Source organism: Centrocercus urophasianus, unplaced genomic scaffold, assembly GCF_019232065.1.
Source record: "Centrocercus urophasianus isolate 14NV4802_14NV808 unplaced genomic scaffold, USGS_Curo_1.0 seq_13, whole genome shotgun sequence".
Taxonomy (NCBI): domain Eukaryota; kingdom Metazoa; phylum Chordata; class Aves; order Galliformes; family Phasianidae; genus Centrocercus; species Centrocercus urophasianus.
The window spans coordinates 30,010,406-30,031,900 of record NW_024884475.1 but is presented as its reverse complement, the minus strand read 5'-3'; the positions used below and the strand labels follow the sequence as shown (position 1 = coordinate 30,031,900).

The 21,495-nt window shown below is 41.5% G+C and overlaps 1 protein-coding gene across 7 annotated transcripts in view; it reads right to left on the bottom strand.

The window, feature by feature from the left end:
* Positions 1-21,495, bottom strand: part of EMCN (endomucin) — a 44,240-nt gene that overhangs the window by 5,329 nt on the left and 17,416 nt on the right. For 2 of the 7 annotated variants that reach the window (XM_042812782.1, XM_042812783.1), the window contains exons 5-10: positions 19,275-19,391; positions 12,654-12,686; positions 10,328-10,393; positions 8,894-8,989; positions 7,440-7,464; positions 6,373-6,434 (exon numbers count right to left, since the gene is read on the bottom strand). In XM_042812782.1, the coding sequence (XP_042668716.1) occupies positions 6,373-6,434; positions 7,440-7,464; positions 8,894-8,989; positions 10,328-10,393; positions 12,654-12,686; positions 19,275-19,391 (399 nt within the window). The other 5 variants (XR_006167819.1, XR_006167820.1, XR_006167821.1 and 2 more) reach the window with 5 other exon arrangements.

The following is a 21,495-nucleotide window of genomic DNA, read 5'->3' as shown; positions in this document are numbered from 1 at the left end:
AACCACCGCGTACTATTAGACATACAACCTCTGGTTTAGAAGTGCTACAGGGATGAAACAGAGAATGCATCCATGTGCCTCTGCACTGTTTCTCATCTTTCCTAGATATCTTGTGCCAGCTGTTGTCAAAGATGGGGATTGCGTATACAGCCTCCCATGACAGCATCCGCAGGATACTTCCCCTGGAGAGACCCAGCATAGATTCCCAAAGGAAGCTTCCATGTTCAGCACTGGGCACAATAGGATGCACTCTGCACATGTCCTACTCTAAGAAGTCTCTCTTCGACAGAAGGAGGATGGGAAAGAGTGACTAGGGATTGTTTTGGTCTTTGTAGCTTTTCACTCTTCAATGTATTTGTTCTGGGCGCGTGGGAAGTAGACAGCAAGTGGATACTGAGGCCTCTGTGAAGCTCAAGATTTAACCAGGAAAGTAAAAGAACTCCAATGAAAATGCAAGGCTTTCTGATGGATTAGAATTTCACTTGTGCAGTATTTGGTGTTTTTTTTTTTACTCTAACAAGCGTAGTCATTTCTGACTATGTTGCATCCTGATACTAGTATACGTGATTAAATTAGTGAGCATATAGTCAGATGAAAATACAGAGTGTATAAGATCCATTTCGAAACTCTGAAACAAACATTTCTTTGTTTCTTTGTTTCACCTTTGCAGAAGGCTGCTATACTAATCCCTCTATTTTTATTTTTATTTTTCTTATTCATTCTGAATCTGAATACATTATTTAGAATATACATACACTGTACAACAGGGTGATGAATAGAGTTAACAGGTCATATTGTCATGAGTATACAAAGACTTTGACCTAGGCAAAGCCAACTCTGACTTTTGTGGGAAGGCTGTAAGAAAAAAAGGGTATAAAAAACAGACTGACGTAAAAAATAAATTCTACTGCATCTCAGATTACACTGTGTCTAAGAAAGAAAGAACTTGCACTGCTATTTCACTATAATATCTGCTGCTGAGCAATCTCTCATAAGTTGCAATCTGTTTCAAAGCAAAGAATTAAGGAAAGCATTCTGAAGAAAAGACAATTGAAGAGACTTTTTCATGAAATATGAAACTACTGCTGTAGATGCAGTAACAAAAATGTTTGTCTTGACCATGCAGAGACACAACCAGTGAAACAGGAGGGCAGTGCTGAATGGGACCCAGTGCTCAGCTGCACCCATGACCCCCAGCATCACCTGCAAACTCCCTCAGCAGGACTGAGGAACATCACAGAAAGCAGTGTGGAAGGCTAGCAAATGCTCCACAGACACAAACATCAACACATCCTCAGCAGCCTCTCATTGTAAGACTGCTTGGAAAAACCTTGCAAATTGCATAGCTCAGAAACTGTGTTAGAAGTGCAACCAGAGCTGGATTTCATGATATTTGATATTTTTACTGTAGTTTTGTCCCAGATTCACAACTGGAATGTGTGCAACCAGAGCTTTGTGGTGCGAGTAAACATACACTGAATCAAGCCATGAGAAGTAAAAAGCTGGGAAAGTTTATTCTTCTGTTTCTATAATGAAAGATACTACAACTTCAGGTGATTATACAGTACAAAGTTAAAAAAGTCAAGTATGAGAAAATAAGAAAGAAGGAAAGGGAAGCAGGTACTTGCTCTAACTCTTTGATGGTGGAGGACAGTTTTTCTATGAAGCAGCTTCTAGGTTTTCTACCTGCCAGGAAAAAAAAAATAGGACACAGAATACTACTCACAAAAGCTAAAATAAATAAACAAAATAATATCCCCAAATTAGAAGGAATGTCAGCTCTTACCACTCACAAGCATGCAGCATATTGGCAGGCTGCTCTCTGCTGATCTGCTCTGCTTATCTAGTAAGGGAAAGGAGGTTGCAAGGGAAGCTTCAGTGACAGAGACACAGCTGGATGTGTGCACCTGGACAAAATGAGAGAGACATGAAACTACATGCAAATGTGAAGAAACCCCATGGTGGGGTCATGTTTTACACAGACCAACTCCATCTGACAGAAGCAAGCTTGCCTGGGTTGAGCCCCTAATGAGGCGAAAACAAAAATTCCTTACCTCCTTAAAAGCCGTGGTCCATGCTTGGATGTGCTCAGCGTAAGAGAAACCGAAGAGGAATATTATCTGCAACAGCTCCAGATTTGTCCCATTACATTACAGTCAAATGAATTTTTTGATGCATGAGACAGCATAATTAAATATTCTCAGCATTTGGAGATTTATGGAAAACAGTGATGAAGATGCCATCATTCAGCCTCATCATCTCAGAAGACCACAGGATTTTCCAGGTCCAAACCCTAACAACACAGGGGGATGTCTCATCACACGCTGAACTTAATGTGCATTTCCATGGCCAAAGCAATTTCTTGTGCTGAACAAGAAGAGGGCTTTTTAATTTATTCTGTGATGATTTCAGCGCCCAGCCACCATCTTCTGCAATGGCAGGTTAGATAGCAATAGCTTTTGGAAGAGGTGCTGATCACATGGGAATGCTGGTCGACCTACATCCTCAGTTCATTCTATTTCACACTGCATTTCCATCAGAGTACACCTCTGCAGAATGATTGATTGCCTTCTCCAGAGTGACAATAAGCTAAAGGTCTTTTGCATGTGACAGGCCAGGCCTCTTCTCAAGTATTCATGGTTTCCTGGAATATTTTCTTAGCTTCGCTTATTAGCAATTCTTGAATTTTCATTTGTATCCACGGTTGGTGTCTTGGGAAATCTTAATGCTTCTAAGTACAGTTCACCAAAATATAAGCCACATCAGCTTTGGCACACTTTTAATATCCTTCCAGAACATTCAATGCAGAACAGACAACACCTCTGAAAACCAAGAAAGGCATGTCCTACCCTGCTATCGTAAACAGGCACACATGGATTAGAAATTGCCCTCGTGGATCACGTTATGCTTAGGCAACAGGACTACTCCTAACAACTTCAAAATATTGTCACCTGCCACATTCCTGTGAGACAAGATACTGAAGAATGAACTTGTGAACTGCCCTTAATACATTCTAGAATGGATACTCCAAGCAAAGGCCAGAAAAGAAATCTGTCAAATCATTACTCAGATTTCAATATTTCAATCACACATCATTCATATATATGGAGTAGCCTTACTCCAATTTCCATTCCTCAGCCTTTCTGTTACGAAGGAACTGCTGTCCCCCAGCATTTTTTGTGATCAATATCTATGCTGGTTTTCAGTGAAATATGCAAAAACAATCACAGTGAAAGCAAGAAATGCTTTCACAATAGGCATTTTATCACTAACACCACGTATGATGGTTTTGAGCTCTTAGTCATCACATAAAATCCTTCATCTTATATTCACAGCAGTGTTTCTACCACTTGCAGGTCTTTGGGCTATATTGAATTCCCAAATAATAAATACTTTCGCAGGTAGATTTTTTTGGAGTTCTATATTGTGTAAGATCATTTAGTTTCCCTATGAAAAGCTGACCTAAATTTGCCTATACACTCAACTAAGAATGACTGTAGTAAGTCTTGTGCTTGCACATCAGTGAAAAACTTTCAAAACAATTCAGCATCCTAAGCATTTATATCCAAGCTGAGTTTTCACATAAGTTGCAGGTACAGTCACTTATCTTGCATCAAGTGCAGCAGTTTACTGCCAAATATGCATGAAAAATCAAAGTGTTTCATTTTGTCTCCTTGTTTTTTTGCTTTAGATTGCTTCTTAATAAGTGGTGCCTTAGAGCTCATAGCCATCAGGAAGTCAGCCTTCTAACAAGAGTTTTTAAAAATAAGAGTGGTAAAGCTCACTTTTGCCCCTAATGATATTGCTCCATTAAAATGCATTACTTTGGTCCAATCTTAATTTAACTCTATTCTTTTTCTGTTTTCTTTCACATTAATTGTAGGTATTTGAAATAATATTTTTGATTAAATTTAATTCACCTACACCTCTGAAAAAGGAGCCCTTCTTTTCCTTTTAATGTATGAAAAAAAGAAAATTAGGTTCTGACAAATTCCTAAGATAGGATTCTTCAGTAGTCAGCGGACCTCTGGAGACAAGCTAAGTCCAGATCAAGACACATGTCCAAGACAGATAGGATAAATCGCCTTTTGGACATATGTCTCTTTTAAATGACCGGCTTTTAAGTGCAAGTGGCTCAGTTGTTTAGATGTATAAAACAAGACAAGACTGAACTCACTACAAGCTTTGATCAGGACATGCCATGCATATCACCAACACAGGGTTTTTCTAGGTTACCTGTCTGAGAGGAGTTGCTGGTTATATACTTACACGTTTTGTATATAAGATTTTTCTAAACATTTTTGTAACAATTGCACAGTCACAAAATCTTCTGAACAGAAGTAAAAATTAAAAAGTATAGATTAAAATAAAACCTCATTTGAATATATGTGAAAGCAGAACTTTGTTATATGCATGCTCAGGTTCAGGTGACCAGGCAGCCTATTGACAGCAGGAAGATGCTAAGGGTCTGACTATAAGCCTGGGGCTTTTTCTAGGAGATTTCTCCTATTAGTCAAGACGTTTTCTAATTTGGTTTGCACATGCAACCTGGGGCTGCTATAACATGCTTACTGAACAGTTGAATTCCCCCTTCAGTTGACCTGGCTTTTACACATCTAGAAATGAAAACGTACATGTAGAGAAGTGATTGTTACAAAAGTTGTAAGAGAGACCAGATGAGTCAGGCATTTCCATGCTTTGTTGAGCCTGTATAAGAAGTGTTTGCCTTAACCCTGAGATTTTAACAAAACAAGTAAGTCTTATTCATGCGGGCAGGCACCCCAACATATTTGAAAATATCTGTGTGAGTGAGAAATATTTCTGGAAGGAAACAGGCCTCTCCTTCTGAGTGTTTTTAATTTTAGAAGTTGAGCGTTTCTCCAAAGCTGGGGAAAAGCAGGACTTCAATTTCAGTGAAAGCATGTTTAATTTCGAAACCTGTAAAGCTGTTAGAATTCAAGAGAAAGTGGTAGCTGTTTTAAATATGAATTGTATTAATGAGAAGAGGGCAAGAATCTTGTCTTGTAAGTGGCTATGAGTCATACCTTCCAATTATAACATGCATACATCACACTTCAGTAAAGAAGAAAATCGAGCATCCGCTGGATGGAAGAAATTCAGACACTTGCTAAGTCAGCAGCTGATTAACAGCATCAGACCTCATCTTGTGAAGAACAATGTGCCTGGGTCCTGCCTCATTTACACTCTGCAAAACACGATGACTGCTGCTGAAGTTACTTTCTTGTTGAAAGTGGTATGAGGGCACAATCAGTCAAAAAATGTCCATGAATCCCAGTCTCAGACTTCACTCAGAATTCAGAAAGAATGTTATGTTTTTAATGTAAACATGCCCACAGCTCCATACCTCTTAAAACAGAAAAACATCCATTCTCAAAGACATGTAATGTAAAAACAATTTCCCGAATCACAAGGCTGAATTGCAGTCACGTAAGAGTCTGTTAAGTAAGTGTCAGAGCATTATTTACATTTGTGTCACAGGGAATTTCCCATCAAGGATTCAGAAGAAGAGGAAAGCAGCTATTGGGCAACCTCTGAAATGTTACTGGGGGAAGCAGAAACCTTAAAAAGTTGAATAAAGTAAGAGTGTTGTTCCTGGAGGACTTCTATAGGGAGGATGGGAAGAAAAGTAGGACTATGTAGCAGATAAAGTGAGTTACCATATGTTTAACAATAAGAAGAATAACCATGAGAAGTTAAGAAAAAAGAAAAAAAAATTTAATAACTGGGAATCAGATTAGACAGAATTTTATTCCACCTCAGTGCTATTTTGTTCTGCTCTGCTCCTGTAGAACCTATAGTTACCTCCATCTCCTGCTTGTATTGGTGAGATTTTCATTTCTTTTTTGTACATTAACTGTAACCTTTACTCCTTTCAGCTTCTATTACACACACATTTTGCAACAAAGTGGATCAGTGAAGCACAGGAGAGAGTAGGACAAGACTAGAATTTTATGACAAGAGTAGGATTTTGAATACGTAGGGTGACTGGACACAAGGCTGCAGCATTTACTCCCAACCCTTTTGGCTATCGGAATATTATCAGTGGACAAACATCCTTGCGTTCCCAAATCTAACTGATAAATATCACTACCTTGGTTATCCCTGCACATGCCCAGGTGTATCTTACCACTGAAGAGTTAAAAAATGGTTTTCCCTATAGCAATTGTATTTCTCACTCCCAGACACTGACACTGCACACAGTGCAGCTGTGCTGCAACTCTAAAGGCTCCCATTTGGCTGTTTTGCAGTGTGAGGGTACCCTTGCAGTGACTTCAACCTGAGAGGAAGTGAGGATGGTTTTGCTGTTGGAAATGACATCCCCAAACACAATGACACAGAAGAATCACTCACCAGTCTCAGCAGAAGTTGTCTTCACGGACAGAAGTTTGACACCTTCTTTATCTGACTGGGCCCTGTTGGTGACAGAAGACGAGGCATAATGAGCATGCAATTCTGTCACACTGCTCAGTGTAATACTACTCTAACATCATGGTCTGGAGGCTTGAGATGGGTTTTACAGCGTGTTGTGCATGAGTCTTATTGATGGCAAACACCATACACCAGTGGCTCTGAAAAGACTCATCTCTTAAAACGTCAGCTCACACAACTCCAGGCTCAATTCAGTGCTCCACAGAAGAAGTACATCCATGGAAAGAGAGGGAGATATCTTTTCTCTTGGCCAATGCAGGGCGTATAGCTGTGTTGGATTGCAAGAAGGAGCACCTTAGATTTCATGAAAGATGGGGATAGCAAGTAAACCTCCTGCCCAAATGATTTTGGTCACACAAAATCACATCCAGACCTAACAGCCTTTGGTATGTATCTTCTAATGGATTTTTCTTCATTTCACTCTCATACTTATGCCAATATCATTTTCACAGAATCACAAATGTCAGGGTTTGGAAAGGACCTCAAAAGATCATCTAGTCCAATTCCCCTGCTGGAGCAGGAACACCTAGATTAGGCCACTCAGGAATGCGTACAGGTAGGTTTTGAAAGTCTCCAGAGAAGGAGACTTCACAAACTCTCTGGGGATTTTAACAGAGGCTGTGCAAATGGACAGGTGGAGAGAAGATGGGACAGAAAAGTATGTAGTGATGGAGAACGGAGAGGAACAAAGAATAAAAGGAGAGAAGTATAAAGGAAAGGAAACGGGGGAGAAAATAAGGGGACACAACACAAGGCATTTATCCTTTTCAAAAGGATCCCTTGCAAAGCAGTTGCATGTTTCCGTCCATGTTATAATGCATACAGGTGTACAGTAACTGCAAGCATTTCAGCAACATTGTTCTCTTTAGGTAGCAACTGCTTGTTATGTTTAAGCAGAGAAAGATGAGAGAATCGCATGCAGAATTTACTGCATTCACAAGTGCCCTCCAACAGATCTCATAGCAATGCAAAGAAAAAATTTAACTTACTGTTCAGTGCCGTTCTCTTGTCTGTCTGAAAAAAGGAACAGAACTAGGGTCATTTGAGCTCAGCCAAGCAAAACATTTAGACACAGCTATTGCTGCTGCTAGCAGAAGGCTGAGTTGTGATTTTATAGTGTTTAATTAAGTATGTTAAGACAACCAGACTGGATGGTAACTGTCAGTTCTCTAGCTCATCCTCCCAAAAGATCACCATGCTGACAGTGGTTTTTGAGCACAAAACAGCTCATCCAGAAGGCAGGGTGGGGGACACAAACAGCCTGTGTGCTGCAGTGGTGTTTGCCCAGCTAGCAACATAGCCTGTCATCTCAGTCAGCGAGGAAGGGAAACATCCACCAAACCTGTTTTCTCCTCACCCAAGTGTGGGCAGATGGATGGGATGGGACAACCTAGGATGCACAGAGCCATCCATACACAGATGGATGGCAGGTCACTGTTGCTGCCTCCTCTTGTTTTCTAGTTAATTTGCCAGTACTGTGAGCACTGGCATTTGTGTGTGGGGAGGCTGGCAAGCAAACAAACTTCACCTAATGTCTTTACCCTGAAAATTCAGTAATTTCCTAAACAGACAGCACACCTTCTGCTTTTTGTTTTGTTCTGATTGCCATGCCATTGGCCAAGTCAGTTGCAACGCAGTTTGCCTTGCTCTACAGCTTCCACATCCCACTGTGATTTTGTATACCAAGTCCCAGTGATTTCACTGCTGAGGCTCTGCACAAAGCTCCTAACTCATGCCAACTCACAGTTAGGATTCAGATATGTTTGGTTGTTATTTCATTTGATGGAAAATTGCACTCTCATGTGGCCAGATTTGGCAACTCTCTGAAATACCTGGCAAATGAGATCTAATGGAATTACATCCTCATTACCTTAAGTATTTCATGGATACCAGTGAAATTTATACTGGTTTTAGCTGATCTGTCAAAAGCAACTATTTCTGCAAGTACTTTTGCTCAGTGGTTTTGTACCCATGCATATGCTGTAACCAAAAAATTTTACTCAAGTATCAGGTATTTCCTAAAAGAAAGCACTGACATTTCTTTGCTTTTATTTTGAACAAAGATAAAATGAACATCAAGAGATTGTGCTGAACAGCGTCTCCAAACTTATTTTCACTCTCTTTTTCTATCCAACTGACTGATCATGTTAGTGCAGCTGTTTTTTAGCTCTTTGCAGCTGCAAAAGGTGAAACAAAAATCTTTACGGCATTATATATTCTCAAAAAAATCACAGATATTTTTGCTCCCTCTGTTCTTCCTATTGATTTTGAAAATGAAGTGCTGCTTTCCCACTTCAGGTAAAATACTCTGAAATGCAATGTTTCCTATCAGACTACGGCAGCATCTCTAGTTAAAGAAATCTCAAAAGCCTCCAGAAATGTTTTAATAATAAGCACACCGATATTTTTTCTTCCCTTTGCTCAGAGAAGGTCAACCAAATACCTGGAGTTTTCTTATGGCACACTCTGTACAAGGCCACCAGAGAGAAGGCGGAGAGGGTAATGACAATCAAGGCGATGACAATGGGCAGGATAACACCTGCAAGACATGCAGAACATCATTTTAATCTCTTATTTGCCTATACCCAGGCACTCATGTACCAGGGTGAGAGGCTCCTGGCCCCAGCCCCCTTAATCCCATGGTGATACCTTCGCCCAGGCTTCAGCAGGTTCAGCACCTGCCCCAGTGGGACCTTTGTAGTCCTAATCAGTGGTTGGCTGCAAGGTTTGCCCCTGGAGTGGGTGGTCTTAAAGGTTTATAAAAAGTGTCCCACTGCAGAAACAATTTTTTTATACTTGCAGTTTTTTGGTTTTTTTTTTTTTGAAAGAAAGACTCATCTGAAATTCAGTGACTAAAGCAATTTTTTCTCTTTCAGCATCGAACACCCAGAAAGATACCAAGGAATTACATAATTCAGTAACATTCCCTGCAGCACTTACAACCATGGATATAAAATGCAAGATCTTCTTTTTAAATGAGGTCCTTTCTTCCCTTTTATTATTTCCCACCATCTGCCATTTCCTGACGGGTATTTCCCAGCCAAGAAGCAAAAAGGAAAGAATTATGTCATGAAGAGAAGCTTTCCTGGGGAAACATCCAAGCCCAGCTTCTCTCCATTTATCTTTTTTTGTTGGCAGCAGTCAGCCACGTTTGGGTTTAGCCCCATGTCAATCAGGCTGCAGAGCCTCAGCATCCTCCCTCCTGCTGGCCCCATATTTTGAAATGGCATCTTTACTGATTCTTTATGCAATTAAAGTTTAATATTCATATAAATGTGTATCTGCAGAACCAGAGGGAGAACTGAGAGATGAGTTCAGAGTAGAAAAACATCAAACGTATTACGCTGAGCTAGTGCTTTGGGTAGGAAATAGCAGATCCGCAGTTATAATCCTGCCCCAGAGACATGCGATTTTAGAATAAAAATTAAGTAACATGCACCATGCAAACAACAACTGCTTGAGCAATTCACAGAGGACTCTCTCCTAGTCCTTCCCTCCCCACTCACCCTCTCATGACACTATGGACAACATATTCATTTAACATATTTATAACATTGTATTAATATAACGAGTATTCATAATGGTATATAAATTATATTTTCACATTCCTATTTGTCTTCTCTTACAGAGTATGACTCCACTCACATTTTCTTCTTTTTTATTTTATCACTTTGACTTCAGTCCTTGGGGATAATCATTCTGCTTTTCAGTGGGAGAGGTGTCAACTTGCTGAGTTAAATTGGGTTTGCAAGAGGGTCTATAGCCTGGTACAGACAAATAACACTTTCTAATTTGTTTCTTTGCAACTCCAAGCACTCATGTAAAGCCATGTTCATCTGAAAACTGAGAAGATGGACAACAAAGTAGTAACACTCACTAGAGTAATGGATGGTATCCTCCAATGCTTTCGTTTTCTCAGAACTGTTTCCAGTGCTGCCAGAATCTAGATTTGCAGAAGAAATATTGCTTTCAGATCAACGTGTAAGTACCAGAATTTCTATAGACAACTTCCCCCACACCCCAGAAAAATTACCTTCCCCACACACCTTTGATGTCAGCATTTCTGGAGCCATGATGTGCTCCACAGCTATAAGTCCCCTAAGTAGCACCTGGATAATTTGCATGAGGGGTGGAAAAGCCTTGGGACAAACTCACATTCTCTGTGAACCATCATACAGATGCCTTTTCTGGATCATCTGCTTGCCCACTTACAGTTATGCCTTTAGGAGGTTAAGATAAAGGTCAACATCAGCAACTTCTCTTGACAAGCAAGTAAATAACAAGTGTGTGAAATGAAGACCTGCCTCCAAAAGACGAAGAACCAAAATATCTCAGTGCTAATAATAAAAAACACTAATGGTAGGTGAAGAAGTCCAAAGGGGGGAAATACGAGTAGCTGAACATTTCCTTGACAGTTGAGTGTGACAAAGTGATGTGTGTACTTGCTCTCCCAAATTTGGGGAGAGCAGGGACTGTCAGAGCCTCTGGAGCATTTTTAAGAGGAATGCACTTCTGCCTTCAGGTGCTAATCTGAACTGGAGTTGAGTATCAGCTATCCAAGATACCCATCAAAGTTGTAATGCAAGAGAGACAGCTCCTATTGCTCATGCATCGAAACCAGTGTAGTGGCACTGCGCTTCCAAAGGATAGAAGGGGCTGAGCTTGCTGGGTGGAGGCTGACATTAACTGAGTCACTACAATTAACTCATCAGGGCCATATGGAGGACTAAAACACAATTCTGATTTGCTAAGCTTCCAAATGACAGGACCATTTGTTTTACAGAATCTTTCAAGTAGGCAACATTTATAACTCTCATCTGCTGAATTAGAGTAGCCAATAATGACTGTTGGTCCCAAATCCGTAGGCCTCCTTTCTCCATTGATTTGGAACTCAGGTCCAGTACATTTAAATATTTCAGTGATGGTTTTTTCTCCATTATTCTCTTTTTGCCCATATTCCCATGCTCATAACATCCTGATCCACTCCAATATGTATGAGCATGTTGTCTCCTGATGTAAGAGGAGTAAAGCAGAGAAAAGCCAGGCGGCAGCTCTTTCAGTAGAGATGCTAGTATATTGGTTTTCGAGATACCTACAAACCAGGCAATTCTAACTTAAACTATTGTGTGGATATAGTATGGTGTCTATACAATGTAGCCCCAACTGAGGCATTTAGATGTTATACGCAGGAAACCATCACTGCCTGAGACCCTTGTCCCTGAACATCCTACCATGTTTCTTTAAAGTTCTCTCTCCTCTGGTGCCTGTGTGCTGAAAGGTGATAATGTGAGGAGGGAAATGGGAGCCATCGTGAAGTAACAGAAATAATTCTTATGAATTCATGATTCTATGTGATTGCTTTGGATTTCCCAGGGAAATACAATTATCCTTTTCACTACCCTATCTGATAGACTGCAAGATACACAGGGCAGGCAGACAATTATCACAGCAGTGAGTTATTCTGGGTACTGACTGAAAATGTCAACAGAAACAAATTACACCGAGAAACGTGAAAATATGTCCGTGAACTTGTGCAGTATCGCCTCAGGAGAAAAATGGAGGGTTCAAAGGCATTGGCTATCTTCCTACTTGTCTATTAGACGACCAAGACGTGAGTAATGCAGAGAAGACAAACCCACAGGTTAGTCTTTTAATTATATGTGTGTATATATCACTGAGTAAAAGCAGTAGCTAAATGGAAGCGCTATTGAATGAGTGAAATGGATTAAGGATTTAAAAACATTATCAACGTTATCCACTGAATTTTCCTCACAATTCAGCCCATCCTGCCCACTTTCTGGAAATGGAATCTGAAAGATATTTTCCATCTAGGGAAAGATCTGGTATCTGAATAACAATCCATTACAACAACCAGGTTCACTGGCACAGGAAGACTTTGCCTTACCCTGAGACCAGTCGCTTCTAACCACAGGATATGGAAGGAGAGCCACTGACAAAACCTAGCCCCCTGGCAAACACTGTTTCTGTATTAATTCCTGCTGCACCTTTCAGTATTTTGCTACTCTGTTTGCTTTGCCTCATCTACTGGTACCACATCACATTCACTTGCATTCATTGCAAAGTTACGCACTGCAGCAATATGAGCATCCCTCATCTCCTTCTATGTACTGTGCTTCAGATTCCACCTGAGGTTCCACTTCCACCTACCCTCTTCTTTTCCAAATTTTCCCTTTCCCTCTTACCTGTTGGTATTGGCACGGTGCTCACAGAAAAGTCTGAAAGAAAATGGAAGGAACAGAGTTGTTATTATCTGATTAAGAGGTCCTTGCAAAAAGGAAAGCAAGGTCTTCATGCTGTACAAACTGGCAGACTCCAGTGATGAGCTCGGTAACTGGACAAGAAACTCAGACAATTCTGAATTAACTTCTACAAATCCAAAAAGCAGTCCTCCTGACAAAGCCAAATAAATGCCCTGGGGTGAAGAGCTGGTATTTAACTGACAAATCACTTCTGTAAGAAAATAAACTTAAATACCTAATTGAGCCATACCTTCAATTGTTGCTATCTCTCAGTAGCAAATTTTCATTAATTACTCTGGTGCTTGTGGCTAGCAGACTGCTAGACAGTGGGAATGAGGCCTTAGTAATGAAGAAGAACTGGACCTTGCAGTGCCTTGTGTGCAAAGCTTATGGTCTTGCTGCTGGCAGCATCCTTCTTTCAATTCAGAAGATTTGGGCACAGAACATCATGTTAGCATGCTGCTCACCTGTATCTAGGCTGAGGCGTGTGTGCTTGAATGCTACAAATGCTGTGAATATTTCACATCTGGAGGATAGAGAAGCGTCACTCCCACAGTGACTTTAATGCCTTGCATTAAATCTCCCCCATGATCAGTCTGAAGCCAAAAGAAGCCAGACACCTAACTCATCCCTGTCTTTGAAAACATCCATCTGTGTGAAGTGGCAGCACAACACCTCTGTGCTTGCCTGAAGCCAGCAAAGGGCATGGCCTAGGGATGCCTCTCAGTGGGCTGTTGGAGATACCATGGAGGAACATCCCCTAGGTGCTATGTCCTCAGCAGTTCCTCCTTACTTTGAGTTGTAGGTTCACAGCACCATAAAACCCCCTCCAGGCTCCTCTAGGGCTAGTTCCTTGCACACCCATGAGGTACATGGCTCATCCAACTCATCCTGATAGCTCCTCAGGAGGACTTGTCCCAGCATGGTGCTTCCTGTGCTTTGTAGAGACAGCTTTTGCAAGAGGAGCTGCAATGTGGATTAAAGATGTTATTCTACTGCTGTGAATGTTTGTTCACAGTAGTACAGCTGCTGTTGTTTCTCATCCTCTCTACACTCAATCATAAACAGAGATCACTTGAGGTACTGGCATTCAATCATTTTTGCTAATAATACATGTGACAGAGCTTTAACACTTTAATTGCAAACATGCAAGAAAAGTTGAAAAGCTAAGTACTTCAAGTCAGCAGTGAGAGATCTCCTTGACCATACTAAGTATTAGCAATGCTAGTTTAATCCTGAGGGCACACAGTTATTGCACACTGGCTGATGAAAATTCAGGAGAGATGCTCTTCCTGAGCTATTTACCATCTTATCTATCCATCTGCACAGTGTCACCATGTTCAGGGAGGATATCTGTGATGGCTTAGTAGGGGATGTTTACTGCATGTTTGGGCAACATGAATGACAAGAGCTGAGGAAAGCCTTTTGGGAAGTTAACAGCTCTCCTGTCAAACAGAGGTGTACAGAAAGCTGCGGGACACCCACCTGCATCAAGGGAACATCCAAACGTGATATGATCAGTTGTTAGCTGAACCCCGCCTCTCTTACAGAGAGTGAGATCCCTTGGAAAAAAGTGTGAGCACTCAACAACATTTGAACATGCAAATATACAACGATGTGGACGTTCACGGAGACAGGCAGAGGATCTTGTCAAGTCTTACAGATAGGCCACGTCCCAGTAAAATGCCTAGCTTGCCCTCCCTATTCTGAGGAGAGCTGAACTTTCCTAAGAAAAACTCTAAAGATGTCAACATAACATTTTTCTTGTAAACAAAGTGAACCATCTTGACTCAGAAAGCAAACTTTTCTGATGGCAGAGGTGGGCACTGCTTTTCTAGGGGAGGAGGAGGAAAAGGCAGACAGCCCTTTGCTTGCACCGGTGTTTGCTGTATTGTTCTGGCCATCTGCTTGGCCCCTACCAGGTCCCTGAGGCTGAGGTGGGGGTGGGTGTTCTGCATAAAAAATCCAGGAGGATTTCCAAGACTCCTCACAAGAACTGAGGCATACAACACTGGCCGTATGGTAAGGAGGACAAAGATAAAGAGGCTGATGTATGAGAAGGTGATCTGACAGTACCTGCCTGAGCAACGACAGTGCTGGTGAGGAGGCTGACAGATGGAGGGGGCACCAGCAGCTCACCTCTCCCAGAGCTTTGCTACCCGAACAGCCTGTGCACCCTGCAGCTTGCTGCTTCTGCTTTTGGAGGGCAGCCACATGGATCTATGCTCGCTGGCAAAACAAGTGAATAAATTTGGCTGATTACTCAGACGGGATACCACAAGATAAATCACAGCAAAATTAAGAATCTTAAAACACTCTCCTTATCCTGACTGTTCTGTAGTTCTGTAATTGTGTTAGCTGAGGCTTTGTTATACTTTCCAGCTCTCTGATGCTTCAATTTGTGCCTCTCTCTGTGTGGAAAAGCTAAAGTGAGCAGTTTTCACTTAATACCACTATCCAGCTTTCCTATACAGTCCACGTACAGAAAGAGCCAAACCCTCCTTGTCTTGCTCCTAGGGTTCTTTCTCAGCAAGATACCTCTGTGAATCAGGCAAGTAGGATTTATAATTTGAGGAGTGCAATAAAGGCATTGATAGATGTAGCAGGCTGATTCTCTTGACAGATTACTGTAATAGATTTTCTGATCTTACCAGCCTGCCGGATGAACTTAAACTCATCCCACTTTATGGATTTTTTGTTGTTCAGGTCACAGAATAAAAAGTCAACTTGCAGTTCCTAGCAAGTATTTAGACTCTGACAGATCCATTTAATCTCCACTTCTACACAAATTAAACAAAAGGAGAAAATGAAATATTAACAAGCAATCCTTTGCGGAGGTGGAGCAGGAGTAGGAGGCATGTGATACATGACAGCCAAAGTTGAAGAAGTGTACGTGTCAATGGCACGCATGCTGGTTGCTCTCTTTGCTAAAAACAGCTCCTCTTCCCTTCCCCAACCTAGGTGAGCCCCACTCAGCCCCTCCTCCGCAGCTGCTGGCTTCAATCCCTTGTAATACAGTGATGCTGCTCTCTGATGTTTCTCCAAGCTCCTTCTCAAGCTCCCCCCACTCGTTTCAGTTGCTCTCCAGCTTTCTGTGGCACTTCTCCCACACCCTGATCTTTTGATATGGCAGATTGGAAATTTCCTTTCAAAATGTACTTTTTTTTTTCTTTTCCTTGCAGTACGAAAGGGGATTTTCACAAAAATGGCATTTTTTTTCCCCCAATGGAAAATGTCTCAAAGCTAAATATATTCTTTTGGTTTGAGATTAATCAGCTGAATTATTGTTGAGAAAACCAAATAGAAATGTTCTGTTTTGGGTGAATTTCACCTTAGTTTTTCCACACAGGAGATATGGCTTAGGTGCCTTCAGCTTTTAAGCTCTGTGATCCCCTGAGGGCTGCATTGCACATATCACCCCTGTTCCACTGAACAAAATGTACCCAGACCCTATGGAAGATGAAATTTCACAGTGCTGCAAAGAAAGAATCTCATGGCAACAAGAGTCAGCATTTCTTCTAGACTTGGTACATCCTGAAGCAACTGACTTTATGCTTGCATTTTTGTGAAAGTTATTAGGTGCAGCCTATGGCTTCCCTTGGCCCTGAGCAGCTGAACATACAAAGAGAAATCTGCTTATAGGGAACCAGATTTGTTTTTTCCCTGAAGACTTTAATGCACACAGAAAATATGGAGCAACAATGGTCTAAAGGCACATGCATTTGGGCTACCTAACTCACTGGAGTGTCTAATGGGACTTCTTTAATATTTAATCTGCAAAAAAGCAACAAGGAGCTGGTCAGTCCTGTGTGGAGGCAGAAAAGGTGTGAGGATGAAATCCCAATGACAGAGGAAGTGATTATGAAATTGCAATATTATGGGAAGTCAGCACACTGGCTATGCCAGTGACCTAGGCTGAATCCCCCAGGACAGATGGTCCCTTATTTCCTCAGCCAGGAAATTACAGTGCTGGCTCCTTGGGTAGTCCCTGAGCTAAAGATCTATTTGGCTTTACAGTAAGCTGAGTAAGATGATGACTGTCACAAGCAGAGGAAGAAAAGGATGTAAACGTTTTCGGGTGTGTTTTAAATGTAAAGAGAAATTGTACAAATAATATTCAGAAATTCAACAGACAGAATCCACAGACATATATGCATTACAATTTCATTTTAACCTGGCCAATTTGCCTGATAGAAAGAATCTTTCATTAAAAATACTGTAATTTATTGCTTTATTGCAGTGTATCAGTGGTAAGATTCCCACACTGTGTACGTCTGCCAAAAGACACAAAATGTAACAGAGTAGTAATAGAATCACAGAATGGTTTTGGTTGGAAGGGACATGAAAGATCATCTAGTGCCAACTCCCTGCCATGGGCAGGGTTGTCACTCGCTAGATCAGGCTGCCCAGGGCTCTATCCAACCTGGCCTTGAATGCTTCCAGGAATGGCGCATCCACAGCTTCTCTGGGCAGCCTGTGCCAGTGCCTAACTACCCTCTGAGTGAAAAATTTCCTCCTAGTATCTAATCTAAATATTCCCTCTTTTAGTTTCAAACCATTCCCTCTTGTTCTATCGCTATCAGACTGTGTAGAAAGTTGCTCTTTGTCTTGTTTCTTAGATCCTTTCAAGCACTGCACCACAATGAGTTCTCCCCAGAGCCTTCTCCAAGCTAAACACGCTCACCTCCCTCAACTTTTCTTCATGGAAGAAGAGCTCCAGCTCTCTGATCTTGTGGCCATCCTCTGGACCCGCTCCAACAGCTCCATGTCTTTCTTATGCTGAGGACTCCAGACCTGAACTCTGTTATCACCAGGGCAGAGTAGAGGGAGGCTATAACCACCCTCTCCCTGTTGGCCACCACTCTTTTGATGCATCCCAGGATACTATTGGCCTTCCAGTCTGCAAAAGCACACTGCCAGCTCAAGTCCAGCTTTTTATCTACCAGGACCTCCACATCCTTTTCCACAGAGCTGCTCTCAATTAATTCTTCTCCCATATCACTCATATCTGGAATTATCCCCATCTCAGTGCATTTGGTCTTGTTGAACTTCATTTGATTCAAGTGAGCCCAATTTTCAAGTTTTCCACGTCTCTCTGGGTAGCATCTCTTCCTTCTATTATATCAACTACACCACTCAATTTGGTGTGATCTGCAAACTTGCTGAGGGTGCACTCAATCCCACTATCTATGTAATTGATAAAAAATTTTGAAGAGCACCGGTCCCAAGAAAGACACCTGGGAGCATACCAGAGCCATTGATTACAGCTCCCTGGCTGTAGCCATCCAGTCAATTCCTTATCCACTGTATAGACCACTCTTCAAATCCACCTAATCTCTAATACAGAGATAAGGATGTCCTGTAGGCCTGGGTCAAAGATCTTACAGGTCCACATAGATGACATTGTTCTGTCATCTGTTGTTATCTGATGCATCATAGAAGGTCACCAGATTGGTCAGGCACAATTTGTCCTTGGTGAAGCTGTGCTGACTGTCTCAAATAATCTGTTTGCATTGCACGAGCCTTAACATATCTTCCATGATTAAATACAACTCAAAACATATGTATTATGGGGAATAGGTTTATTAAAATAATTAATGATTCCTCTCTAAATTAATGGCCATAGCTTAAAAATGAAAAAAAATCTCAATTTCCCTGGAATCCTTCAAAGCATTTTAGCATGTACTGATATTACTATACATGCATATCTAATCCCATCCACTATGAGAAGAATCACAGTAAACACCCATTCACCATGCTAAGTTTTAGCACAACAAAACATTATTGAGCACTCAGTTATCTGCTGCAAACAGTCCAGGGAATTGTAAAGAGTCTCTTATCCCTCTGGAAATGTTAAACATTAATAATAATTGGGAAATGCAAACAAAGTCAATGTTCTTATTGGGCTTACGTATGTGTAGCTCAGAGCACTGAGTAAAAGCTCGAGAGACCTTGAGAAAACCTAAGTAATTCTTCAAAATCTAGGAAAATTAAGCCTGCTAGAAATGTAATAAATGAGCACTCCCATTACTGGCATCTACATTTGCCACACAGTTCCTTAGTGGATAAATACAACAAAACACACTCAGAAAAACAATAAAGCTAGGCAGGCATTTGGAAGGACTGATGTCTTTTTGACCTTGCATGTGACTGTATTGTAGTTTGAACAATGTCATTTAATTTGGTCATATGCTTTAGCACGCCCTACAGATTTATTAACAATTGTAAAAATTATAGCTGTTTTCTCCTTTGCTTTGCAGCCAAAGAATTTATCTCAATGACCTCCTCTGGCAGTCAGTGCTACACAATGACCACATACAGCATATATAAGGTTTCTATTATCTTAATTTATATCCTTCTGTAATGACATTGAGTTTCCTATGAATCTTTTGAAGTTTGTCCATCACTCGTAACTTCTTAGTAGGGTGACATCGTACCCTGCGTGAATAAAGATGTAGCCCTCATTCTGGGACAACGCATGGCATATAAAGAAGATATTCAAAATCTTTTACATCTTTTGGACTATTTGTATAGGAAGAAGAAATGTACGTTTTCAAGACATACCTGAGGTTCCAGGAGCAGTAATATTTTCTTGTAAAGAGGTTGTAGGAGACAAAGTCCCTGTCTTAGTAGTTGTAGCACTCTCATTTTGTGCAGATTGTGTTCCATTCACTTGGACAGCTGGAAACAAGACAGACATTTGGGTAAGACACACCAACAGAAGGGTTGCATTAGATTTTCAGCCATCCCCCTGTCAAATCCCCTCAGCATCATAGAGGATAGTTCAGGTTAGAAAGAACTACACCTTCAAGTAAACCTTTGTCAAACACTGACCAATCCCTAGGAGGTTTTTAGGACTGACGTAGCTTAGGCATCTTTAAAGCACATCCTTAGCATCCAACAGCCTCATGCCTGTGCCAGAAGACAACGCTAACTTTGGAAACCAGGCTGATGGGGTAGATAGCTTCCTGCTTTCTATCACTTACCTTCATTTACAAAAAATAATAAATCACATACAAGCTTCTGCCACAACTGTCACATAATGGTAATGAGATACTTTATAAAGTTCTAAGGATTGTAATTAAGTGTAGAGTTAATTACTTCATTCTGTGCTGATAAGGTCTGAGAAATAATATATCCCTGAAAATTAACGTATGAAAAATTTAAGTGCCTTTTTGCTGCCCTCCCACACAGTCAGTAGAGGATTGAGGCCATCTGTGCCATGAGATTTGCTGTCTAGGGTGAGTCCAGACACAGGCACTGTCTGGCCATGGAAACAAGGACGACAATAGCCATGCAGAAGAGTTCAAGCTGCTACAGCACAGGTGATTTTTCTGTCTACCCGCAGAACCCAGCATAACTACATGCAAGATGGTGACTATCAAATGCACCATAGGTAAGAGAGGCTGCAGAACAAGCTCTCGATGCAGAAGGGCAGAAGCAGACATGTCTTGTCTGCTTCTCTAAACCAATGGCTTCTCTACCCACATGCCTATGGGGACAGCAGCATCCATATCCAACCACTGCAGTGGCAGCACTGTATCCCACTGGAAATCAGGGTCCCACCTGCCCTTGGGGAGCACTCAAATCACCCTGCTATCAGTCACTGCTGATGAATAAAATGGCAACATAAAAATAAAATGGTAAAGACTGTAAAATAGCTGTCTGGACAGGATGACTGTGGCAAGGCAGAGCACCCCAGAGGTGACACCACTCTCCCCACAGTAGCTTTGATGAGAGAAATGACAGCATACTGGCACGCATTTGTCAAAAGAATAATCAAGGAGGGGAATGTGAAGCTGCCCTGCAGGGCTGCTGCCCAAGCCTCAGCTGTCCCCTTGCTCTTTGTGCTCCCAGAACCTTCATTTTCTTCAACCAGCTGAAATTCAGCACACATCTTTGCTTGATCTTAGCAGGATTTTCTACTTAACCTACATATCACCCACGTGTGTTTCAGCATTTCCCAACGGTACTCTAAATCTTCCTTGCAGCAGGCTGCAGCCTAATGAGGTTTGACATCACATGGTGCTTCAAACAAGCAGCAGATGTGCAGCAGAGAGAACAGACATCTGTAACAGCATTACTTGGCCAGTCAGTGAATCCAGGATACTCCTTTATGGGGAACACCGACCCTTTGAAGCCCTAGCGTGAGGACTTGGTTAGGTGACACATACATTTCTCCTCTGAAATTAACAGCCTGCAAAATCACTTGCATTAAAGACTGCATTAATAAAAGCTTTGAAAAACTGGAGTGTATCAAAAGCGGTGGAAGCTGCTCCCTGCCGAGCACATCCCTGCAGCCAGCTGCTGCACAGGGCGTTCCAGAAGCATGACAGGTACCTGCAGTCTGTGACAGAAACCCAAGGACAACTGAGAGATATGCTGTTAGCCTAACCCTCTCCCTGCCTACTTATCAGCAGTTTGGCATGAAAATTCTCTCTTCTACTCTTTCCTTTTCTCACTTTTTAATATTTAATGTTTCCATGCATCATGTTATACCATCCTCCGGGAAAGAAGCACAGGATAAATCAGAAACATCACAGCCCCAAACCCACCAACAGTTTGCAATTTAATATCCTGAGTGCTGACTTTTGATCGACAGTTGGGGGAGGAAGAGCACCATCTTCTGCTGCCTTTCATTTTGCAGACTCTGGTAACACTGAGTGTCCCAGGACATGAAATCTCACATACAGGTGTGACTGGCTGTAGCGTGACACCATTTAAAATTATTGAAGTGTCCAAGGGAATCACTCTTTTGGTTAAATGTGAACTTTTGGCTTTGATA